We start from the raw sequence: 25,564 nt of genomic DNA, 5'->3' as shown, positions 1-25,564 counted from the left end.
AAAAAAAAGATTAGTGGACTTGAAAACAGCAATAGAAACTATACAAAATGAAACACACAGAGAAAAAAATAATTTTAAAACTAAACAGCACATCAGTGAGCTAAGGGACTATATCAAGCAGCCTTATATAAATGTAATCAGCTTCCAAAAAACAGGGATAAAAAGGTTGTTTTTTTAAATAATAGTCAAAAATTTTCCAAATTTACTGAAAACTATAAACCCACAGATTCATGCAGCTCAATGAACACCAGGAAAACAAACATGAAGAAACTACATTACAGCACATTAAAATGTGCTATAATCAAATGGCTCAAAATCAGCTAGAGAAAAATGATACATATATGACAGCAAATCTTTTATAGGAAAAACGCAAGAGAACATTTAAAAAAATAGAAGAATGCTTCATTTTACTGCACTTCACTTTATTGCCCTTCACAGACACTGCATTTTTTTTTCTTTTTTTTTTTTTTTACAAACAGAAGGCTTTTGGCAACCCTCTGTCAATCAAGTCTATGGGTACCATTTTTCCAACAGTTGCTCACTTCATGTCTCTATGTCAAATTTTGGTAATTCTTACAATATTTCAAACTTTTAAGTTGTTATCACATTTGTTGTGGTGATCTCTAATTAGTGATCTTTAATGCTAGTATTGTAATTGTTTGGGGTGCCACAAACTGTACCCATATAAAAGGCAGACTTAGTCACTAAACGTGTGTGTCCCACATGCTCCACTTACTTGCCACTCCCTGGACCCTCTCTTCCCTCCTCAGGCCTCCTTATTCCCAAGACATAATAATATTTAAATTAGGCCAATTAATAACTCTACAATGACCCCAAAGTGTACAAGAGAAAGAAGAAGCAAACATCTCTCATCTTAAATCAAAAGCTAGAAATGATTAAGTGCAGTGAGGAAGGAATGTCTAGGGCTGACACAGGCTTAAAGTAAGGCCTCTTGCACCAAACAGTTAAACAAGCTGTGAATACAAAGGAAAAGTTCTTGGAGGATATTAAAAAGTGCTTCTGCAGTGAATACATGAATGATAAGAAAGTGAAACAGCCTTATTGCTGATATGGAGAAAGTTTTAGGATAAAACTTTAATTTACGAAAGTCTGGATAGATCAAACCAACCATGACATTCCTTTGGGACAAAAGAGCAAGGCCCTAACTGTCTTCAAATCTATGAAGATTAAGAGAAGTGAGGAATCTACAGAAGGAAAGTATGAAGTCAGTAGAGGTTGCTTTCTGGGGATTAAAGAAAGAAGCTGTCTCCATACCATAAAATTACAAGATGAAGCAGTCAGTGTTGATATGGAAGCTACAGCAAGATATCCAGAGGATCTAGCTAGGTTAATTAATGAAAGTGTCTTGTGAAACAACAGATTTTCAACGTAGATGGAACAGCCTTATATTGGAAGAAGATGTCATTTAGGACTCTCATAACTAGAGAGAAGTCAATGCCTGGCTTTGAAACTTCAAAACACAGGCTGACTCTCTTGTTAGGGCATAATGCAGTTGGTGACCTGAAAGTGAAGCCAATGCTTATCTACCATTGTGGAAATCCTGAGTCTTAAGAATTAATCATTCTAAATCTACTCTGTCTATGCTCTATAAGTGGGACAACAAGGCCTAGACAATGGCTCACCTATTTATAACAAGGCTTACTAAATAGTTTAAGCCGACTGTGACCTATTGTCGGGTAAAAAAGATTTCTTTCAAAATGTTACTGCTCATTGACAATACAACTGGTCACCCAAAAGCTCTGAGAGAGAGGCAAGATTAACGTTGTTTTCATGCCTGCTAACACAACATCCATTCTGCAACTCGTGGATCAAGGAGTAATTTTGACTTTCAAGTCTTATTATTTTAAAAATACATTTCAGGGGCTTCCCTGGTGACTCAGTAGTAAAGAGTCACCTGTCAATGCAGGACACACGGGTTTGATCCCTGGTCTGGGAAGATCCCACATGCCACAGAGCAACTAGGCCTGTGCGCCACAACTAATGAACCCATGCTCTGGAGCCCAGGAGCCACAAATGCTGAAGCCTGCACACCTGAAGCCTGTGCCCTGCAATAGGAGAAGCCACCGCTACGAGAAGCACGTGCACTGCAACTAGAGAGTAGCCCTCTCTCAACTTAGAGAAAAAGCCCATGTGGCAGTGAAGACCCAGCACAAACCAAAATAAGTAAAATACATTTCATAAGGTTTCAGCTATCCTAGATACCATGATTCCTCTGATGGGTCTGGGCAAAGTAAACTGAACTCTTAGAAAAGTTCACCATTCTAGATGCCATTAAGAACATTCATGATTCAGGGGAAGAGGTCAAAATATCAACATTAACAGGAGTTTAGAAAAAGTTGATTTCAGCTTGAATGTGTGAGGGGTTCAAAACTTCAGTGGAGGAAGCAACTGCTGATGCGGCAGAAACAGCAAGAGAACTAGAAATAGAAGAGGAACCTGAAGATGTGATTAAACTGGTGTGATCTCATAATAAAACTTTCACAGATGAGGAGTTGCTTCTTACGGATAAGCAAAGAAAGTGGATCTTGAGACAAAATCTACTACTGGTGAAGACTGTTAAAATGACCACAAAGGATGTAAAATATTCCATAAACATATTTGATAAAGCAGGAGCAGGGTTTCAAAGGATTGGCTCCAATTTTGGAAAAAATTCTGCACTGGGTAAAAGCGCTATCAAACAGCACTGCACATTGCAGAGAGAAATTGTTCATGAAAAGAAGAGTCAATCACTGTAGCAAACTTCATTGTTGCTTATTTTTGGAAATTGCCACAGCCATTCCAACTTGTAGCAACCACCGCCTTGATCAGTCAGCAGTCACCAACACTAAAGGAAGACCCTCTACCTGCAAAAAGATTATAACTTGATAAGGGCTCAGATGATTAGCATTTTTTAGTAATAAAAGATTTTTTAATTAAGCTATATACATTGGGTTTTTTTTTAGACATAATGCTATTAAACACTTAATACAATACAGTACAATGTAAATAAAATTTTGCATGTACTGGGAAACCAAAAATCTATGACTCACTTACTATAATATTTAGTTTTTAGTGGTAATCTGGAAGCGAACCCACAGTATCTCCAAGATATGCCTACATTAAAGGGAAAAGAAAACTGTCAACTTAGAATTCTAACCAAATTATATTTCAAAAGCAAAGGTGAGTGAGACTTCTTCAGTCATAGAAAAGCTAAGAGTTCATCACCAGCAAGACTGTACTGTTCAGTTCAGTTCAGCTGCTCAGTCATGTCTGACTTTTTGAAACCCCATGAATCGCAGCATGCCTGGCCTCCCTGTCCATCATCAACTCCAGGAATTTACCCAAACTCATGTCCATCGAGTCAGTGATGCCATCCAACCATCTCATCCTCTGTTGTCCCCTTCTCCTCCTGCCCCCAATCCCTCCCAGCATCAGTCTTTTCCAATGAGTCAACTCTTCGCATGAGGTGGCCAAAGTACTGGACTTTCAGCTTTAGCATCATTCCCTCCAATGAACACCCAGGACTGATCTCCTTTAGAATGGATTGGTTGGATCTCCTTGCAGTCCAAGGGACTCTCAAGAGTCTTCTCCAACACCACAGTTCAAAAGCATCAATTCTTCAGCACTCAGCCTTCTTCACAGTCCAACTCTCACATCCATACATGACTACTGGAAAAACCATAGCCTTGACAAGATGGACATTTGTTGACAAAGTAATATCTCTGCTTTTGAATATGCTATCTAGGTTGGTCATAACTTTCCTTCCAAGGAGTAAGCATCTTTTAATTTCATGGCTGCAATCACCATCTGCAGTGATTTTGGAGCCCAAAAAAATAAAGTCTGACACTGTTTCCACTGTTTCCCCATCTATTTCCCATGAAGTGATGGGACCTGATGCCATGATCTTCGTTTTCTGAATGTTCAGCTTTAAGCCAACATTTTCACTCTCCTCTTTCACTTTCATCAAGAGGCTTTTTAGTCCCTCTTCACCTTCTCCCATAAGGGTGGTGTCATCTGCATATTTGAGGTTGTTGATATTTCTCCCAGCAATCGATTCCAGCTTGTGTTTCTTCCAGTCCAGCGTTTCTCGTGATGTACTCTGCATAGAAGTTAAATAAGCAGGGTGACAATGTACAGCCTTGATGTACTCCTTTTCCTGTTTGGAACCAGTCTGTTGTTCCATGTCCAGTTCTAACTGTTGCTTCCTGACCTGCATATAGGTTTCTCAAGAGGCAGGTCAGGTGGTCTGGTATTCCCATCTCTTTCAGAATTTTCCAGTTTCTTGTGATCCACACAAAGGTGGCTTCCTTGGTGGCTCAGACGGTAAAGCATCTGCCTACAATGCAGGGGATCTGGGTTCGATCCCTTGGTTGGGAAGATCCCCTGGAGAAGGAAATGGCAACCCACTCCAGTACTCTTCCCTGCAAAATCCCATGGATGGAAGAGCCTGGTAGGCTACAGTCCATGGGGTTGCAAAGAGTCTGACACGACTGAGTGACTTCACCTCACCTCACAGTCAAAGGCTTTGGCATAGTCAATAAAGCAGAAATAGATATTTTTCTGGAACTCTCTTGCTTTTCCGATGATCCAGTAGATGTTGGCAATTTGATCTCTGGTTCCCTTACCTTTTCTAAATCCAGCTTGAACATCTGGAAGTTCATGGTCCACACATTGCTGAAGGCTGGCTTGGAGAATTTTGAGCATTACTTTACTAGCATTTGAGATGAGTGCAATTGTGCGGTAGTTTGAGCATTCTTTGGCATTGCCTTTCTTTGGGATTGGAATGAAAACGGACCTTTTCCAGTCCTGTGGCCACTGCTGAATTTTCCAAACTTGCTGGCATATTGAGTGAAGCACTTTCACAGCATCATCTTTCAGGATTTGAAATAGCTCAACTGGAATTCCATCACCTCCACTAGCTTTGTTCATAGTGATGCTTTCTAAGGCCCACTTGACTTCACATTCCAGGATGTCTGGCTCTAGGTGAGTGATCACACCATCGTGATTATCTGGGTCGTGAAGATCTCTTTTGTACAGTTCTTCTGTGTATTCTTGCCACCTCTTCTTAATATCTTCTGTTTCTGTTAGGTCCATACCATTTCTGACCTTTATCAAGCCCATCTTTGCATGAAATGTTCCCTTGTTATCTCTAATTTTCTTGAAGAGATCTCTAGTCTTTCCCATTCTGTTGTTTTCCTCTATTTCTTTGCATTGATTGCTGAGGAAGGCTTTTTTATCTCTCCTTGCTATTCTCTGGAACTACATCTTCTTAAAAGAAAATCTATTTAAAATAATGACAGCAATGACAACAAAGAACCCAAAACAACAAATAAAACCAATTAAGTGTAGGGTATATATCTGTGTGTGTGCATGTGCGTGTACATGTGTGTGTGTTAGCTGTTCAGTCATGTTCAACTCTTCAACTCTTTGCAACCCCACGAACTGCCACCAGGCTGCTCTGTTCATGAGATTCTCCTGGCAACAATACTGGAATGGGTTGCCATTTCCTTCTCTAGGACATCTTCCTAACCAAGGGATCAAACCCAGATTTCCCACATTGCAGGCAGATTCTTCACCGTCTGAGCCATCAGGGAAGCCCCATAAGTGTACACACATGCACAAATGTGAAATGAATAGCAGCAAAAGTCTCTAGCAAGCCTGAACAGAGGGTGGGAAGGAAGTAAAATATTACTATAATAGGAGCTAAAACTGGAACTATAAGTTGAGAACAAAGTTTACAAAAATTCTAATACTCTATATCCATTAATTTGGAAAGACAGAGAAAATGTTATTTTTAATGAAAATATAAATTATCCAAACTAATGTTTGGGAAAGTAGAAAATCTAAATAGATCAATAACCACAAAAGACAATGAGAAGTAAACTGTTTACTTCCAAGACTCAGATAATTTTAATATAGGAGTTGAATTAGTTCTAAAGAAACAAGGAATTCTCATATTATTCAATTTTTTTCCAGGGCAAGGAAAAAATAAGCTTACTAATTCATTCTACAAAACCAGCAGGATCATAATTCTAAAACCAAACTAAATAATTATTTTAAGAAATCTCATGAATATAGATCCAGTACTTAAAATTTTGAAAAACAACATTCTAGAGTTTATTAAAGGCACAATATATTGTGATACAATTTTTATAATAGGATACAATGATGGTTCAGGGTTAGGAAATCTATACCAGAGAAGTTTTTGATGTTGAAGTCTCCCTTTTCTATTCAATTATTTGAGCAATGTTCTTTATTCATTCATCAAAAATTTACCATGCATTGTATATATGCCAGGCACTGGATACTGGGAATTCAGTGGTGAAAATATGAGGTCCTGGCCTTTATGGAGATGTCTGCTGCTGCTGCTGCTGCTGCTAAGTCCGTTCAGTCGTGTCTGACTCTGTGTGACCCCGTAGATGGCAGCCCACCAGGCTCCCCCGTCCCTAGGATTCTCCAGGCAAGAACACTGGAGTGGGTTGCCATTTCCTTCTCCAATGCATGAAAGTGAAAAGTGAAAGTGAAGTCGCTCAGTCATGTCTGACTCTTAGTGATCCTGTGGACTGCAGCCTACCAGGCTCCTCCGTCCATGGGAGTTTCCAGGCAAGAGTACTGGAGTGGGGTGCCATCACCTTCTCCGTCATGGAGATGTCTAGTGAGATACAAATAAAAAGAAAATTTTAATACAATGTAAAGTCTATTATAAAAGAAATGCAGGGTACTATGGGAACACATAAATTGGTATGTAAACTTTAGGGTGCTGTTAGAACATTCCTGTTAGACGATTGTCTATTCTAGGATGGTGGCAGTGGATGCAGAGACGAAGGCCCTACATAACACAAAGTGGTATAAAATTTTCTGACGACTGATTGGATGGAGGAGGGTGGAGTCAAAAGATTCTTTGGGGGAATCTTAAGGTATTCAGATTAATGTATTAATTTATACATGTTATGCATAAAAGGGTAAAATAAGGGCCAAGTTTGAAAAATACTGTTAGGTATAAACATTACTGTAGCACATTTTATGGCACTGTTCTGTCACTATAAAAAAGTCAGTGTTAGTATATGATGTTTATGAAACACTGGACTACAGAACCCTGTTGTTTTGCAGAACAACGTATGAGAGTAGTTTCATGGAACACACACTGGGAGAAATTGCTCTCCATAAAAACAATTTCTTCCTTTCTGCTTCTGCAACTCACAACACCTCAGTGCACAGTCTCACCAACTATATTTAATTCTTTATGGCTGTCTTCTATCCCTTTACACCAGGGTTCCCAACCTCCTGGATATAATGCCTGATGATCTGAGGTGGAGCTGATGTATTAATATAAATGTACACAGTAAATGTGATGGACTTGAATCATCCTAAAACCATCCCCCCTACCCTCTCCAGTCTATGGAGAAATTGTATTTCATGATACCAGTCCCTGGGGTCAAAAAGGTTAGGAACCACTGCCGTACACAGCACATGTATTTAGTTATGTTACTTTCAACTGGGTGAAGCTGGAGAAAAAAGATTCCCTGGGACCTCATAAGGGGTGTCCCAAAAATATTAAAAGAAAAATTTTATTCTGAATCAGTGACTGGTAAATCAATATGAAGGGATCTGACCCACAGGTAAGTCACAATATAGTATTAATCTGTTACTATCTATAATGCTAATAAATAAATTTCCATATAGGTAAGACAACTGAAAATAACAGGCTCATTAGAGATAGTGACAGTCCATGGGGGGGTCACAGTCAGACACGACTGAGCAACTTTCACTCTCATTAAAGACTTCTATTTTAAATTTAGTTTTTAATTGAAGGATAATTGCTTTACAGAATTTTGTTTTCTGTAAAACCGCAACATGAATCAGCCATGAAGTGAAGTGAAGTCGCTTAGTCGTGTCCAACTCTTCGCGACCCCATCAAGTTCCTCCATCCATGGGATTTTCCAAGCAAGAGTACTAGAGTGGGGTGCCATTTCCTTCTCCAGAGGATCTTCCTCACCCAGGGATCAAACCTGGGTCTCCCACACTGTAGGCAGACGCTTTACTGGAACCGTTTTGTTGTTGTTTAGTTGCTAAGTTGTCTGACTCCTCTGCTACCCCATGGACCGAAGCCTGCCTGACTCCCCTGTCCATGAGATTTCCCAGGCAAGAATACTGGAGTGGGTTGCCTTTTCTTCTCAAGAACTGCTTAGAAGGAAAGAAATTTCTGATCTTAATGTTCTCTGTGCTAGTAACTGGCTGGCTTCACATACCTAGGCACAGGGCATATTTAAAAACAGAGAAAATCAAATGTACAAATTCCTAGACACCAGGGAGAGTAACCAAATTAGTTTACAGTGCTCAGAAACATAAACCATGTGTTATTGAAAATCTGATTCTAAAATATTAAGTTTGGTATGTTCAAAGGTGTATTTCAGGATACTCTAAACACTGACACTTTTAACACCAGGCAATCACTGAATAATACCATGCTGCTAGTTTTGTGTGCAGTGTCCCTAAAGTTGGCGATGTCAAAAAAAAAAGACATATTCTTTCATTTTGTTTTCAATATATTAAAAAGCAACATAGTACAAATGCTGTAGTTAATATTAAAAAGGACTCAATTTTTACAAGGAATTAATTTTTATAAACAAGTTCTACAATGAAAGGGAAATAGCATCTTGATACATAAAAGTGTTGTTAAACAAGATTTAAAATTTTTTTAATCAGAAAATGTTTAAGACTAAATTCTTTCAAATTCAAACAAAAACAAAAAGCAACCTGTACAATCTCCATAATAAAATGTGTCTCTATACACTTGTCCTGGATACAATGTTAAAATTTTCGAAGTTTGAGTCATAGAGGCAGTACTTTAAAAAGTACATTTTCAGTTAAACATTTTACTATTTATCCAACTATGCATTTATATTTTTGTTCTTCCAGAAATAGGGGATTTATATTAACACTGTATTTTTACTGTAAAAAACTACAATTAGTGATATTTAACTTCCTGAGTGGCTTCAGTCATACATCAATTTAATGAGCAAATTCTAAAATTTTACAACGAAATAGCATGTGTAGATGTACACCTCTATGCTCAAGATCATGTCACAGAACTTACACTTAAGTTCTCTGAGAAGTTAAATATGGTTTATCCCCAAACTTTATCAAAAAGCTTTCTCATATGTTAGTAAAATGAATCACTGAAGTTAAACATTTTCTTATTAACAAAATACTGAGTCAATTCTGACTATCAACTTGAATATTTTTCATTATATACACGAAAAATCTGATTCACCAACAAGAAGCTTGTTGCAATACAAAAAAATAATTAAAATATTTTCTTCATAATACAACTAATCCATATAATACATCCTTTACTCAACTGTCTAAAATGATTAGGAATTGCAGCACTTTCTTTTGCATAAAACCCTTTCCTCTTTTTAAAACCCTGAGGTGAAAGGCTACGAATGTAATAAAACTAGAACCACAATTCTTCTCATGTCTGTATTGAATTGCTATTGGGTTTTAAAATTTTTACAAAGAAATGTGGCAACTTGTAAAGCTGCTCTATAGTTTTTTAAGAAAACATTCTCAGAAACAACTTAACAAAAAGGGACCTAAAATGACCCTATGAGAAATTCTTATAACACTTATTAATGTCGAGATGAGCGCCATTTTCCATTTCTACCACTGTCTCTTCTGTTATCATAGTCATGGCTCCAGCCATCGTGATTCCTGTCTTCATAGAAAAAATCATCTCTGTTTCCCCTGTAATGATGGTCAGACACATCACTGTAACGCTGTTCACGGCTGTAATGTCTATCCATCACATAGGGATAAGAATTCAGTCTGACTTTTCTCTGTGATGATGGTGTATCTTGGCGCCACTGGGAGCTTGAAGACTGGTTAAAAGTATGATTATGTGACTGAACTGATGGGGAAAATCCTGACTGATCCAGATGTGGAGAACCAAATTTCCCTCCATATGACATCTGTCTCAAAACATTGTTCATCTGAGCAAAGAGAAAAAGAAGAAAATGTTAAGCACAAATATTTCTAGGTATCAAAGGCAACAGATATCTAGCCCATGGCTAAATACAATAATGGAAAAGCAAAATCATTCTTGCCTATCTGAATTTTAAGTTAAACACAACTAAACAGAGTAGAAATGGTGAGTGAAATGGACTAGTAAGGAGAAAAACAGAGATAAGTACTAAATGACTAGATCACTGGTTCTCAAATTCTGCCTATGGGAAGATATTAGGCAATGATTTTTTAATGGTTTATAGCAAAATGAAAAAAATACATTTATAAAAGCTCATACCCCTTTATACTAATTTCTCAATTTTATTTCACTCTTGTATTTTATTCTGCAGACTGTGAAATACACAAGTCTAGGTACCATGAGCCAAGATTGTGATTTGGGCAAAGAAACTAAAAAGAAAGAAATGTAAGAAAAAGAAAAAAATGAAAGATTTGGAGACCGATCAAAAACAAAAAGCAAACAGCAAAGATATCTAAGATTTTACTACTGGTGATATTATTACAGGAAAACATGGAAAGTTCACAAGGAAGGGGACCTAGAAGACGCCAGTATATTAAGGTATTAAATATTAAAGACAGTATATGATAGAAATTACTCAGCATAGGTTACAAGAACATCAGAGAATGAGTTTCCAATACTTGCAACACACACACTAACAATGGTTAAAGAAAAATACAAATGTGAGAAGCACTCTTCTATTTATCTTTGATCTTATAAATATCTATTTCAGCCCAGTGGAAACTGAAATCTACAAAGACCATGCTAGTCTAACTAAAATTTAAGAAGTTAAAGAATTTTAACTAAGTATAATTTTTCTTTTTTAGCAACTCAAGTTGAATAATCAGCTTACCACTGCTTGTCTCTGAAAATTTTCTGAAGACGAGAAAGATCTTTGAATTGTCTGTGCTGATGGAGTCATGTTATCTACCGTCCTTTCATGAAAAGTGAAAAATAAGAAAACATATAATACTTATAATATTGTATAATATTATATAATCATTCATATAATCATTCATTCAACAAATAAACATGACAATCATGAGTAAGACCCAGTCTTCAAAGATAGGAATCAATAAGCCCAACAAGGTATCTGCTCTCAAGGAGCCAGGGGTAAGGATTCAGGCAATAAGAGAATCTCACATGGTTATAAAGACATAGTAATATATAACTATATAAGTTGAGGTGACAAAGAAGGGATTCTATTTTAGCCTGACTGGTCAGGAATGGCCCTTGTAAAAAGGCAATATCTGAAGTGAGAGCTGAACAAGTTTACCTGAGGACAACACATTCCAGCTGAGGGAAGGACTAGCACTGGAGAGCAAACTATAGTCTGTGGGCCAAACCCAGTTTGTGCAAAGCTTTACTGGAACACAGCCAACCTCTTTTGTTTTTGTGTGGTGCTACAATGGCAGAAGAAACTAGTTCTTTATAGAAAAGAAAAAAAAAAAACCTGTCTACAGGAAAAAAAAATTGTCAATCCCTGGGCCACTAGTGCAAAGGCCTAGACTGAGCACTAAAATGAAAAGGATTTGATCAATTAGACATAATAGGTGAGGGAAACAGAAGAAATAAAGGATAAAATCTAGGGCTATACCCTGGTGGTCCACTGGTTAGGACTCCACACTCTCACTGCCGAGGGCCTGGGTTCGATCCCTGGGTTGGGAAGATCCCCTGGAGAAGGGACCACCACTCACTCCAGTATTCTTGCCTGGAGAATTTCATGGACAGAGAAGCCTGGTAAGCTATAGTCCATTGGGTTACAAAGAGTCAGACATGACTGAGTGACTTTCAAAGAAAAGAATTACTGAGACAAGAAAGAGTAATAGGCTTTGGGGAATAAGGAATTCTATGACATAAAGACTATATTAATCTTAAGGACTTAAACCTTATTCCTCACTTCCTAAAGAGGTAACTTGCTCTACAGAAAAGCTCAGAAAAGATTTTAATTTTATTTTAAAATACACCATTGGAATCAAACCAATTGATTTATCTTATAGTTTAGATCTTTTTATTTAGGGTTCTTTTTTCTTACTTTTCTAAAGCAGAACTGATTTTACTTATACTCTACAAAGAAAGCTATTTACACATTTGTTCATTCATTCATTCCACTGAGCACATGGGATCTCAGGTCCCTGATCAGGAATCAAACCCATGCCTGCTGCAGTGTAAGGGCAAAGTCTTAACCACTGAACCACCAGGGAAGTCTCATATTTTGTTTTCTTAAATTATATTATGTGTCTGCATGCCAAGGCGGTAAAAAGTATAATTTTACTTGTAGAGAGTATAAAAATCAGGTACACACTAAGACTTGATTATAACTATTTACTTGTGTATTTTTCCCCCCAAGAATTTCTAAGATGGGTTAAAAACTTTTTTCCCCCTCCACCTAAGATAACTTACAAGTTTCTATCATAGTGGTTAGAGATGCTTCAAATTCCAACTGTAATGAAAAGCATTTAAACACAATTTCAGCTGGCAAGAAGAGCATACCCTTCCAGATTACTGCTTTCTTAGAATTTCACCTTCCAGACTCTTCATATTCATTCACCCACTTCTCTTCAGCTCCTGGTACCACCTTAATCCAAACTATCAACTCAACCGCAACAGCTTCCTTGCTTCTAATACCAATACTTTGCTACCAACACATTCCTAATTGGTCTGTTTTCACCCTTGTCTCCTTCAATCCATTCTCTCCCAGTGCATCCAAGTAACTCACTAAAATACAAACCTGTTCCTTTTACTATCCTACCAAAAATGTTTCAATGTCTTCCTACTGTTCTTAAGGTGAGATTCCAAAATCCTAATTATGACATATAAGAAAGACCCTATGCCATCTGGCCTCTGTTTACTCTAACAAGATCACCTACTACTCTCCATTTTTCATTCATTATGATCTAGGTACACTGGCCTCTCTCAGGTCCTCATTCACTTATCTCTCCTTATTAAAACTTTCTAAACACTTTCTACTCATATCATGGTGGGTGTGCTCAATCACACTGCCTGGGTTTGAAAACAAGCTCAATGCTTATGAGCAGTTCACATTTAAGCAAGTTAACCTCCAACCCTCATTTTCTTCATACATAAGGTAGAGATAATTCTTACCTCATAAGACTGCTGTGAGGGATAAATGAGATCATAAATACAAAGGACTTGGTGACAAATCTGACAGGTGACAGGATTTTTTAACTCTTTCTTGAGTGAAGCACATTACGATTGATAAATTGCTCTAAGGACATACCAGGAAAAAACCATCCCTAGTAAAAAATTAGCCTCCCCAAAGAAAACTATTTAAGTAGATACAAATACAGTACCTTTTCTAATCCTTAGTAACTAAAAGGGATTTTAGAGATCAGCCGAATCAACTTTTTTTCCTTACAGATGGAAAAATAGGGCCACAGACTAGCTCAAGATTACACAATTATTAAGAGATATATTTAGAATCCACCTTTATGAACTCCTAGTCTGTTTACTAATAGGTCTTTTTAATCTGCAAGTAACAACCAATTAGTGGTCATAGAACTAAGGTGAATTTAAAAAAATAAAACAGAAAACAGAGGGTAGTACAAATAGCAAGGGTTAAGTAATGTTTTGAGAAATTCTGTGTCAGTATATACATGTATGTGGGTTTGGGTATATGTCTTTACAATGAACATAGTTATACATGTATTTATTTTAAGGGAACTATATACAGTGGGCCAATAGTCCCCTTAGAATAGATACTATGTGTAACTATAATCCAAAATAGCAAATACAGCAGCAGAAAAAAGAGGTAGGAGCATAATGAAGGAAGCCAATCACTCATGTGTTTTTTGAGATCACAACCTAAAAACAATTCCTGATAAATGATTTTTAAAATAGGTGCAAAATATTACCTGCTAGGAGATGTGGAAGTAGGGCTTGAATTTCCAACATGATGCTGGGGATATGACAAACTGACCTCCTGTGAGGCATGGCTACTTCCTAAATGAAACAATTTGAGAAATTCTTATTGTTAGAAAGTTTAATTTGAAATTTTGTATTTCTCAGCCCAATCATTCCAAAATAGGTAGACATAACTTAAGGTGAAAACCTCAAATTTCAGTAAATCGCTTTATAGTTCATCAGAGTGAAAACCAAGTGTTTAATACCAGATATATTTAAAACAAAGGGTTACAAATAAGGTACTACCCAATGTACAACAGACAATGTATAAATACCCAATTTGGCCATAGTACTCTGATCCCCACACTAAATGGTAAAACTGAATACAAGGAAAGTTTCATCCTCACACGATCAAGTATCAAAATTTGTAAAAGTAAATTACAAAGCAGTCAGGAAGACTTTCAGGAAATAATCTTGGTGCTTTTAGAGCATGAAACCAAAATCAGTCATTCTAACAATGAAGGTTTATGTTCTTTTCACCAATCCAAATTGAAATTTTAACTCTTGAAAATTACCACTTTCAAAATCCATACTGTCAGTGTGACCCATTTTTAGCAATATATAGTTTACTGTTTATAAAGCTTAAAGCATTTTCACCCAAAAAGAGGTTCTCAAAAAAAGAGGTTCTCTAAAACTGAATAACAGAATTAAAAACAAAAACCAAAGCAATGAACAATCTCTCTCCCCAAATCATCAGTAAATAGTTACCTGCTCTAAACTGAATCTTGATAGGCCTTCCAAAAAGTTTGATTCCATTAAGCAGATTCATGGCGTAAGGAACAGATACTTCATGTTTGAAATTCACAAACGCAAACTGCTTCGGTTTACCATCCCTGTCTTTTGGAATTTTCACTTTAATTACTGGACCAGCCTACAGACACAAAAAAGTGTTCAGAATTTCAGTAAGGCAGTTTCAGGAAATACTCAAATGTCACAAAGTTTATAATGTAACCATGGAGTCTTAAAAAACGGATACACACGGATTTCCCTCACGGTTAAAGATCCTATAGATATGACTGAAAATTAGGTTAACTTACTTCGGGGGAGGGAGCCCATAAGGAACTGGAAACCCAATCACTGAATTTACGCTTCACTGCCCCTTATGACTTTAACGTCGCGGCCAACACCCATCGTTTTCCCACTTTGTGGAAATTAACGTTTATCAAGAGCAAGAAAGTTTTCTTGGACTAAAAGTTCACTTTTACATTGATCAATCAAACCATTACCAGCTGTTGGAGGGTACTGGAGGGATCAAGTTTAACACGTTTTAATACAGATCTTAATACAGAGACACTAAATGCCGCTTTCCTACGGAGTCTGAGCTTTTTCTACGGAGTCTTTCCTTATGAGTCTGTCTTTGCTGCAACTTCGTAAGAAACTTAAGTGTAAAATGGATACTGACAAATAAATTGAAATAAAATTTACAAGCAGAAGATGAGAAAAGGAGGAAAAGTACAGCTTAACGAAGGACCCACACGTTTGGGGCCCCTTAAAGAGCCTGAATCTTTACCACAGGAATGCCCGATTGAGAACCCACCAGCACCTTTAGTCTTCACTTTGGCCTGAATTAGGGTTTTTCTCAGAAAGCCACACGCAGCGAGCGCCTCCCTTTCTAAGCGTGACCCCCGCCTCCTGCCCGCCCACCTGTCAGGGTGCCGGGACGCACCGTCCCGCTTCCGCCAAGGAAGCGCGGATCGCCGTTGGGCCGGACCCTAGGCTGGCCGGAAAACGAAAGGAAGAGGCTTATCCCAGCCGCTTACCTGGTGGAAAAGCTCGAAGAGGAGTTCCTCTGTCACTTTCGTTTCAAGGTTGCCCACAAAGAGAGTGCGATCGGCTTCGGCTGCCGCCGCCCCCATCTCAGCGTCGCCCCCTCCCGAAAAAGGCCGAAGGGTCGCCGCCGACGCACGCACTGCGCACTCTCAGAAACCCCACGTCCTCGCGCACCCAGGCGTCACCGACGTAAACGTCAATCACGCCGGCTCTCCGCGGCGTTGACGTCTGCTGACGGACTGCGCATGCTCGGAGGAGAGGGCTCGGGGAAGGCTCCTGGTCGCCACTGCTGTAGTGATGGCTTCCAGTGAAGTTGGTCTCCGCTGTCGGGATCCGCTGAACTGATCTGCAGAGTCGCGAAGGGCCTATCTTGACCGAGAGTCGTAACATCAGATACTACGGGCAGTGTTTGAAGATGGCGCAGAACTCTGTGTCCCTGTCCGCCGGCGACCGAAGGAGTCGGGTGGCTTACCTTAGCTCTTCCCACGGTGACCTCAGCTCGTCGGCCTTAGCGTTGGCGATGGTCTCCGGAGACAGCTTCCTCGTTACCAGCCCCGAGGCGATTCTTCCAGAACCTGTTCCTCGATCCTCCGTGCGGCTGAACGTCCGGACCGAGAGCCGTCGGGCGCCTGGTGGCGGCCGAAGCCCGACCCGCTTCAACGAGGGAAGAGAACTGGAGGCGCGGAGCCGAAGCCGCCAGGCCAGATTCTCACCTTACCCGGGCCCTGCGGTGAAACTCGACCTTCTAAGAAGTGTCCTGCAACAGCGTCTGGTGGCACTTGGAGGAGTTATCGTAGCCCGTCTTTCAGCTTAAAACCACTACCTTCCTCGGCCCTTCAATTAGCGTGTAAACAAGGCCTCTCTCTAAAATACATTCTTGGTGCAACCGAAGTCTTCTTTTTAGAGGGGTGTCTTTTCTGTAGCCCAGCCCAAAAGAAAATGTTTGCAGTTATTTGAGTCACACGGTTTTAAATAGCCGTGATGATTAGGTTAGAAGGGAGGAGGAGCGGAGATTCTATTGAGGTGGTCACAAAGCTGAGCTGATTGGATCATCCTTCCCAGAGGTCAATAGTCCCTTCATCCTCCCAACAAAGAACCACATTTTTCTCGCTTTCCACAAGTCTTAGACTCCCTGGCAGATTCTCTTGCCTTGAGACTTGTAATTCTGATCTTCGTTAACTGCCTACCTTTCCACCTCAGGCTAATATTACCTTTACTTCTGTTGGTTTATTACTGGCATAACCTCCCACCCATGGTCCTACACTTAATCCTATCATTTTGCCCCTTACACTTCTTCCATTCCCTTCTTTCATCTTTTCTTAAGGAATGTCCATAAACTTCAGTCTTTACTACACTAAAGCAACAAAAGCAAAACCTAAACTTTGCTGCTCCTTCAAATTTTTAAACGGATTTACGTTTCTTTATTTGCCAGTTTCCAAATTAATTTTTATACTATGTCATTTTATTACAGTCAGTCCCAGCTTCCTTAATCTGAATCTTGTTCCCAAATAGACAAAAATTGGAAACCTTCATTTTACAATCTACTACTGTTAGGAAGCTGATCATGTATTCACTCTAGCATCTTCCTTAAACTTTCCTGTTTGTCTTTCCCATTCAAACATTAAATTATATTTGAAGATCCTCCCAGTGCTAAGCACTTTGGATGAACTTTTCCTAGCCCTGCTAACAAGGAGATCAAGTATACTTTGGGTTTAGTGGCTAACAAATCACCAGGCTGTTCATTAGGTCAAGTGATGAAAATAACCCTAGTTGCCATGGCTTTCCATAATATTGCACTATCCTGGTTCTTCTCTTAACCTGGCTGACTACTTTTTGAAAGTGTTGCTCAGCCACCCCCACTTTCTGCGACCCCATGCACTGTGTAACCCACTGGGTATCTCTGTCCATGGGATTCTCCAGGCAGGAATACTGAGTGGATAGCCATTCCCTTCTTCAGGGGATCTTCCTGACCCAGGAATTGACTTGGGTCTCCCGTGTTGTAGGCAGATTCTTTACCGTCTGAGCCACCAGGGAAAACTCTTTAATCGGCTAATAATTTTGTCTTAATCATATATTCCCCAAAGTTTAAAGGGTGCTATTGGGAGAAAATAAGTGGGTTTTGTAAAGTGGCAAATCTTAAGCAGGTAAGAGTCGCTTTTTCCCAGTGGACTCTGGTCTATAATTGTGTTAGATAAAGCAAAATTACCACACACAAAACAGAACTGAATCGTGAAAACCACATTCTAAGAAGAATTTTGACAAACCAAAGAGCGTCCATATGAGTGATTAATATAGTGAGAGGTCTAGAAACCACCTCTTAAGAAAAATGTTTGACAGGGTAATAATAGCTACATTTTATTGAGTACTGTGTGCAAGACAATGTGCTAGGGGCTTTTTATCGTTTATTTAGATATTTATTGAGAACTTATTCTGTGCCTGCTACTACCTGTGTTAGGTATAGAATAAAGTGCTGAACAGGATAGTTAAGGTCTCTGCTCTTACGGAGCTTTATATATGTCATTTAATTTTCATAACAGCCCATAACAAAAGTATGATACTTCATTTCATTGCTGAGTAACCAAGGCACGAAGAGTTGAAGTAAAGAACCTTGAAGCCATTCAACCCAGGTTCCTCATTAGAATCATGTAACACCAAAAGGACTTGAGTGACTATTTTCTCAATTCTCCCAAAGATAGTATCTAACTAATGATATTCTAGATAGCTGAAAATAAGTTAGTTCATAATATATGGATTCTTTAGGCTGGATGTGGTTGAGAAAGAATCCCAAACCTATATATGAAGAGTTTGGGGAAGAATAGTAAAATTAAGACTGAAGGTAAGAAGGATTTTCGTAAAATGTAGAGATGCCTAATGGTGGAAAATACCACTTTACAAGATAGTGAATTAACTGTCCAAAGTTCTCATAGAGGCTAAATTGTGTCAGTTTTGAAATTGGACTAGACGACTTCTTCAGTTCTTTCCCATCTGACCTCTAATTCTACACTTTAAATTAAAAACTTGATTAAAATTGAAAAGAGAGAACTGGGGGGCAAGAAGAGAAAAATGAAGTATGATACATAGGGTGACCATATTTACTGTGCAAACCAGGGCACTTAGGAGGGAAAGGGGGGTGGTTATCAATTATGTTTTACTTTAGCAAAGGCATAAAAAAGGGCTGTCCTAGGCAGCCAGGTTGGATCATATCACACTAGGAGATGCTACAACATTAAATACACCCTTGAGGCATATTCCTTAGCTTCAGGGGAAGAAGGCTGAGATTTGTGAAGGGACAAAAATTTGCCATAAATGTGCACAGAAGCATGTAAGAGGAAGAGAACCCAGTGGAAGTGACTTGGTTTCTGCTTGTTCTCACATAGGGTCATCAGAAGTAGGGCTTTGATTAAATAATAAATAATGTACATGTGCCAGAAATAAAGAAAATGATACAAAAAATTGTTTGATAAGAGTAGAACCTTGTTCACATAAATTCTGCATCATTTTATTTATTTTTTTTGGCCACACCACCAGACATGGGATCTGAGTTCCACAACCAGAGATCAACCCTCCATGCCCTGCAGTGAGAGTGCAGAGTCTTAATCCCTGGACCACCAAGGAAGTCCCAATGCTTCATAATATTAAATCTGAGCTGATGAATGTCTAATTTCTCCTTGTTCTTTGTATTTGCACGTGTCCCAGGTTACATCTTCCTAGAGTCACAGAGACTCTAGGAAGACTCTAGACTGTTTTATGGAAGCAAGGACCGATAGAAACCTCTTGAAATGATCTAAAGCAGGAACAACTAAGTTTCCCAAAAGCGATCCATGTTATTAAAAATCCATATGTTGGTATACAAAATGACTTTTAGTATCACTGCCTGTGTAGCATATTACCATTCTAAATTAGATGAATTTTCTTAGATGAAAGATAGTCCCTCAATACTCCATTGTAACTTTTTAAAAAGCCATGGTAACTTCCTTTTTGATTTTATAGACCTTTGTTTATTGTATCATACTAGGCAACTGACTAGTATGTGTTAAAGGTAAATTCTATTAGTGTATTTACTTCCTTTATTCATCAGCTCTAAAAGTCTTGAATGCCGTTTGGGGTACAGGAAAAAGGAGGCCAAGGAGGCTCTCTCAATAGCTGGATTTGATGCTAAGCCTAATTCTGAGAGGGGTAACTCACCAGAAAGAAAAGAAGAAAGTCCAATGGGAGGGAAGAGTAGGTAGACTTAATTTTGAGGCTTAGCTGTATTTCAAACAAAATTATGTCTTTTATCCCTTTGGTGCATCTATCCAGATCACACTCAGGTGCAACTTTTTTCTTTCCAATTTCCATGAGTGTTCATGCTAAGTCCCTACAGTTGTGTCCAACTCTTTGTGACCCTGTAGACTGTAACCCACCAGGCTCCTCTTGTCCATGCGATTCCCCAAGCAAGAACACTGGATTGCTTTGCTATTTCCTTCTCCAGGGGATTTTCTCAGGGGTTGAACCTGTGTCTCTTAAGTTTCCTGTGTTGGCAAGTGGGTTCTTTACCACTAATGCCACCTGGGAATCCCATTTCCCTTGAAAAGTACTCTTATTTCCCTAGCCAACCAATGTGTAAGTTTGAGTGCCTATGACTCCATACTATCTATTTTCCTATCTTTATTGCCTATGTCCATTCAATTGCAAAGTCCTGCTCCTTTTATTTTCACAATGTACTTACGTTAACATTTCTCTCTATGCATCTCATCACCTGTACTGTATTTACCTGAGCATCTATCCTGTTTTGTTTGCTCTGTTTCTCTGCATCCTAAATGTGTATACCTGCAGACCAACAAACTCTGACCCCATAGAGTACTGACCGTAAATTACTCGTGTTTCCCATAGTATATCCCACAGAATCTGTATGAGAAATATAAGATGCTATTTTGGAAAAAGACACAGAGTCAGTAAAATTCACAAGTGCATATTTTATCACCTTCTTAGGGAGACAATGTGTAATAACTTGTTAAAATTTCTGGTAATTCATTTGCAGGATCTTAGTTATCTGACTCGGAGAAGGCAATGGCAACCCACTCCAGTACTCTTGCCTGGAAAATCCCATGGACGAAGGAGCCTGGTAGGCTGCAGTCCGTGGGGTTGCTAAGACTCGGGCACGACTGAGCGACTTCACTTTCACTTTTCACTTTAATGCGTTGGAGAAAGAAATGGCAACCCAGTCCAGTGTTCTTGCCTAGAGAATCCCAGAGATGGTGGAGCCTGGTGTTCTGCCGTCTATGGGGTCGCACAGAATTGGACACGACTGAAGCGACTTAGCAGCAGCAGCAGCAGTTATCTGACTAGGGATCAAACCCGTGCACCTGAATTGGAGGCTCAGAGTCTTAACCAGAAGTTCCTCGAGCCAACATCTTTATTCCACATAATTTCTGGTACCTGTCTATGTCTTTGGCAAGTGGGTGGGAGAATGGAGGCAAGCATGCAGCTGCAGATTCCCAGCCACTGAGGATCAAGACTGGCTTTGTTACTAAGGATGGGCATTTAGGAACATCCCCTAATATATATGGGTAGGTGCAATTATTAAGTATGCTAATAATGTAATGTTAAAAAAAAGTTATGGTTTACCTGGCTTTTATGTCACTAGAACATCTGAAGTTAGCCCTACTTCGCAATATACTTCTTATGAATCAGAGGAGAAAAATAATTGTCTTCACCGTCTTGCCAATGAATACAGTGAGCTGCTGCCGGGCCTTTGTCTCCCCAAAGACCTGAGAGTAGCCGAAGCAATGAAGCTTTAAAAACTGTATGTTCTTTAAACTGACTTTTAAGACTTCTCAAAATCTGACCAAACTGTATTGCCAGTCTTTCTTATTCTTAATTCCTCCAGGTGGTTGCTGCTCTTATTTTGCCTCTCTATCTATGCCTATCCTAATCCCTTTAACTAAATTGCTTGTCCTTCACATTTTCTGCCTGTTAAGTGTTTATCCGTCCAGATTGGTTCAAGTTCTTTACTGTTGCAAAGGAACACACCCTTTTAACCAGGTTAAGCAAAACATGGACTGTATTGACTCACAGAACAGAAAATGTGTGGTAACTTCTGATAGCATAACTAACTAGCTATACATTGTCTATAGCAACACCTTGGTTCTTCCTTTCTTTGGAACCACCTCCCTCATCCTCTGTTCACATGTTTGCAGTAAGGTGTCACACCTAGCTCCAAGAATAGAGGTGTAATCTAGGTCTTATCTCCCTTACTACATTGTCTCAGGGTAGACCACTTGTCTAAGTTAATCTTTATATATATTCAAACCTATTAAGTGCCCCCAAAGTAGAAATTCAATAAATGCCTGTTAAATGAATGAATGAACTTCACAGATGGCTATTTTTCCATGGACTCAAAATCCAAAAATGGAACACCCCAGGAAGGGAAGTGCAGGAACTGTAATGTAAACTTAAAAAACACACACACACGCATCATGAGAGTTGAAAGTTAAGTTTTATTTGGGGGTGAAATGAGGACTGCAGCCTGGGAAACAGCACCTCAGGTAGCTCTGAGAAACTGCTCCAAAGAAGCAGGGGGAAGGTCAGTGTATATGAGGTTTTGGTGTAGGGGGAGTACATGAATCACACACGTATTTTTCCTGAAGGTTTCTTCTGCTTTCATGAAACCTTTGCTAGTCGTGAGGAACAGTCACCACCATGAAAGATTTTAGTACTTTTCTAGATATGAAAAGATACAAGAATTGGGCTTATAAAATGGCTCCTGAAAATATCTAACTATCTGAAGACCTGTCCTGCCAGTCCACCTTCTCCCCCATATGGAGGGTGTCATTTCTGCTGACCACCCTGAACGCCTTTCAGCAGCTGCAACAGCACATGATTTCGTCTTTCTAGAGGTCAATGGCAAGTGCCCGGGGCAAGTGCGAATTTGTAGCTGACAGTAGTCTCTTTGGTCTAGGTATCCAGTTGCTTGAGCAAATTAGAGTAAAATGATAAGACAAAGTAAGTTTCCTTCAATTAAAAAAAAAAAAGTCATGCCATTGTAGCTTACTTAGTCTGTTGTTATAAGAGTGAGAACTATGCTCTTCACTTTCTATATTTTCATTGGAAGCCAAATGTGACTATTATTCTGATTATATAGCATTTATTTTATCATCCTCCTCCAAGAGCTGGGTATTTAGAATTGTTTGAATTTTTCATTCTATTAAATAACTTAAATAAACACATCAGTTTATAAGTAAAAAAAATTAGTTTTGTTTGAAGGTTTGCTTCAATTTAAAATCAGTTTGTCTCTAGGAACATAACCTAATCCAGTGAAAGTGAAAATGTTAGTTTCTGTCTCCAACTCTTTGCAACCCCATGGACTGTAGCCTGCCAGACTCCTCTGTCTATGTAATTCTTCAGGCAAGAATACTGGAGTGGGTTGCCATTTCCTTCTCCTGGGGCTCTTCCCGACCAAGGGATCAAACTTGAGTTTCCTACACTGCAGGCGGATTCTTTACCAATAACCTACAAAATCCTACACCTAATCCAAGATATGGACAAATATTTATGCAGATTGGGCTTCCCAGGTGGATAGTTGGGTAAAGAATCTGCCTGCAGTGCAGGAGATACAGGAAACTCAAGTTCAATCCCTGGGTCTGGAAGATCCCCTGAAGGAGGGCATGGCAACCCACTCCAGTATTCTTGCCTGGAGAATCCCATGGACAGAGGAGCCTGGTGGGCTACAGTCCACGGGGTCGCAAAGAGTCGGACATGAATGAAGCAACTGAGCACATGCATGCACATTTATGCACATAAATATTTAATTTAATTAAAAATTCCTTACTTATAATTTTAAACTATGAAAAAAGTTCCATCTAGTCAAAGCTACAATTTTTCCAGTAGTCATGTATGTATGTGAGAGTTGGACTATAAAGAAAGCTGAGCTTTTGAACTTTGGTGCTGGAGACTCTTGAGAGTCCCTTGGACTAAAAGAAGATCCAATCAGTCAATCCTAAACTGATTGGATCCTAAAGAAATCCTAAAAAAATCAGTCCTGAATATTCATTAGAAGGACTGATACTGAAGCTGAAACTCCAATACTTTGGCCATCTGATGTGAAAACTCATTGGAAAAGACCCTGATGCTGGGAAAGATTGAAGGCAGGAGGAGAAAGGAATGACAGAGGATGAGATGGTTAGATGGTATCACCGACTCAATGGACTTGAGTTTGAGCAAGCTCTGGGAGTTGGTGATGGACAGGAAAGCCTGGGGCACTACAGTCCAGGGGTCACAAAGAGTTGGACACGACTGAGTGACTGAACTGAACTGAAGTGTCTAAAATAGACGACAAGTAGAGAAAAGAAAAAAAAAAAACAGAGTACTTGCCATATGCCAAGTCACTTCTATAACTAAGCAGGGCCCTATGGTCAGTTCCTCCTCCATATCCTCTACTTTAGTTCCCTTCTGAAGTGCTTGGATAACAGTATTTGATACACATTTCCTGAGTTGTTTTACAGGTGTGAACCCCGCCCCCCACCCCCACCCCCCATCAAATGGAAGATGTTAACTACTTGACAACCATGAGCACAGAGCCCCAAGCCTACTGGAGCCTAAGGACTGATAATGTTAACCCCTGTGACACCACCCTTGTTACCTCATGATCAGCCAGTCAGAGGATTGTGCATGAGCTGATCACATAACCTGTGACCCCTCCTCCTTCACCTGGCCTTTATTTTATTTCAGCTCCATGACATTGTGCTGATTTCTGGATCTTAGTTTCCCCACCAGGGATTTAACCTGGACGCGGGCATTGAAAGTATCAAGTCCTAATCACTGGACTGCCTGGTAATTCCCTCACCTGGCCTTTAAAAAGGCTTTATTAAGAGCGTTTGAGGAGTTTGGGGTTTTAGAGCACCAGCCACTGTTCTCCTTGTACTAGTGCATATACAATGAACATTACACTTTTTACCACCACAACCAAGTGTCAGTAGACTGGCTTTACTGTTCACAGGCAAGCAGACCCAACTTTGGTTCAGTAACACTAACAATATTGAGAAGATGGAATTCTTTTTGCTTAGCTGGAATTCAAAGTAGGTCTTCCCTATCATCAGAATCAAAAGCAAATGTTCATCTGAAAACGCTGGTTTTTAATGAATTGTACATATTTTATCTTTGAAAATATCTTTGAAGTTTTCTTTTCATCTGTACCACCAAATACTGATATTAGCCTATGAGCATATGGTTTTAACTGAATATATTCATTGGAAAGCATTTATATAATTCTATTAAATTCTTCTTTTGATATTTGCCTTTTAGCATGTCATTGCATTGTAGATTAATTGAAGTTTAGGCAGAAGGTCCTCAATTATATGAAAATTATCTTTGCACTTAGATCTAGATCCAAAAGACTGATGGAACTGTAGTTTGAACTCAGAAAATGTGTCTTCTACTAATTTGTCTGAATATGGAGAACTCACTTCTTAATTTATTAATAGTATAGTAAAGTATACAAAGCAGCTTGAAATTGTTTGTGATTCAAACAAGTTTAGTCGTGGAAATAACTCTACCACAGTATAGGTTTGGTGTATAAGCTTTATTTTGCTTTATAACTTTAGGCTTATTTCACAGAGAAACATTATTAAGCCTGCTGCTGCTACTCCTAAGTTGCTTCAGTCATGTCCGACTCTATTCGACCCCATAGACAGCAGCCCACCAGGCTCCCCCGTCCCGGGGATTCTCCAGGCAAGAACACTGGAGTGGGTTGCCATTTCCTTCTCCAATGCTTGAAAGTGAAAAGTGAAAGTGAAATTGCTCAGACGTGTCCGACTCTTAGCGACCCCATGGACTGCAGCCCATCAGGCTCCTCCATCCATGGGATTTTCC

At 39.2% G+C, this 25,564-nt stretch overlaps 2 protein-coding genes across 2 annotated transcripts; one reads left to right on the top strand and one right to left on the bottom strand.

Annotated features, from left to right (window-relative positions):
• Window positions 1-8,528: 8,528 nt before the first annotated feature.
• RBM7 (RNA binding motif protein 7) lies at window positions 8,529-15,896 on the bottom strand. Its single transcript, XM_040258035.1, has 5 exons — window positions 15,706-15,896; window positions 14,654-14,816; window positions 13,897-13,984; window positions 10,875-10,956; window positions 8,529-9,992 (listed from the first exon to the last, which is right to left on the bottom strand). The coding sequence occupies exons 1-5, from the start codon at window positions 15,799-15,801 to the stop codon at window positions 9,633-9,635; spliced, it is 789 nt and encodes a 262-aa protein (XP_040113969.1). The 5' UTR covers window positions 15,802-15,896; the 3' UTR covers window positions 8,529-9,632.
• A 41-nt stretch (window positions 15,897-15,937) lies between these two features.
• CUNH11orf71 (chromosome unknown C11orf71 homolog) lies at window positions 15,938-16,606 on the top strand. The gene has a single exon (XM_040258036.1). It carries the CDS (start codon window positions 16,131-16,133, stop codon window positions 16,527-16,529), a length of 399 nt encoding a protein of 132 aa, XP_040113970.1. The 5' UTR covers window positions 15,938-16,130; the 3' UTR covers window positions 16,530-16,606.
• The last annotated feature ends 8,958 nt before the right edge of the window (window positions 16,607-25,564 follow it).

The sequence above is a fragment of the Oryx dammah genome, unplaced genomic scaffold (assembly GCF_014754425.2).
Source record: "Oryx dammah isolate SB20612 unplaced genomic scaffold, SCBI_Odam_1.1 HiC_scaffold_17, whole genome shotgun sequence".
NCBI lineage: Eukaryota > Metazoa > Chordata > Mammalia > Artiodactyla > Bovidae > Oryx > Oryx dammah.
This window is presented reverse-complemented; position numbering and strand designations above follow the sequence as displayed.

Bases quoted from the DNA above. Each gene is read 5' to 3' on its own strand.
- RBM7 (XM_040258035.1), bottom strand. From the start codon at position 15,801: ATGGGGGCGGCGGCAGCCGAAGCCGATCGCACTCTCTTTGTGGGCAAC. The intron at 14,817-15,705 runs GTAAGCGGCTGG...TTGTGTCTGTAG, and splicing joins TCTTCGAGCTTTTCCACCAG to GCTGGTCCAGTAATTAAAGT. The intron at 13,985-14,653 runs GTAACTATTTAC...TGTTTCATTTAG, and splicing joins CAAGATTCAGTTTAGAGCAG to GAAGTAGCCATGCCTCACAG.
- CUNH11orf71 (XM_040258036.1), top strand. From the start codon at position 16,131: ATGGCGCAGAACTCTGTGTCCCTGTCCGCCGGCGACCGAAGGAGTCGG.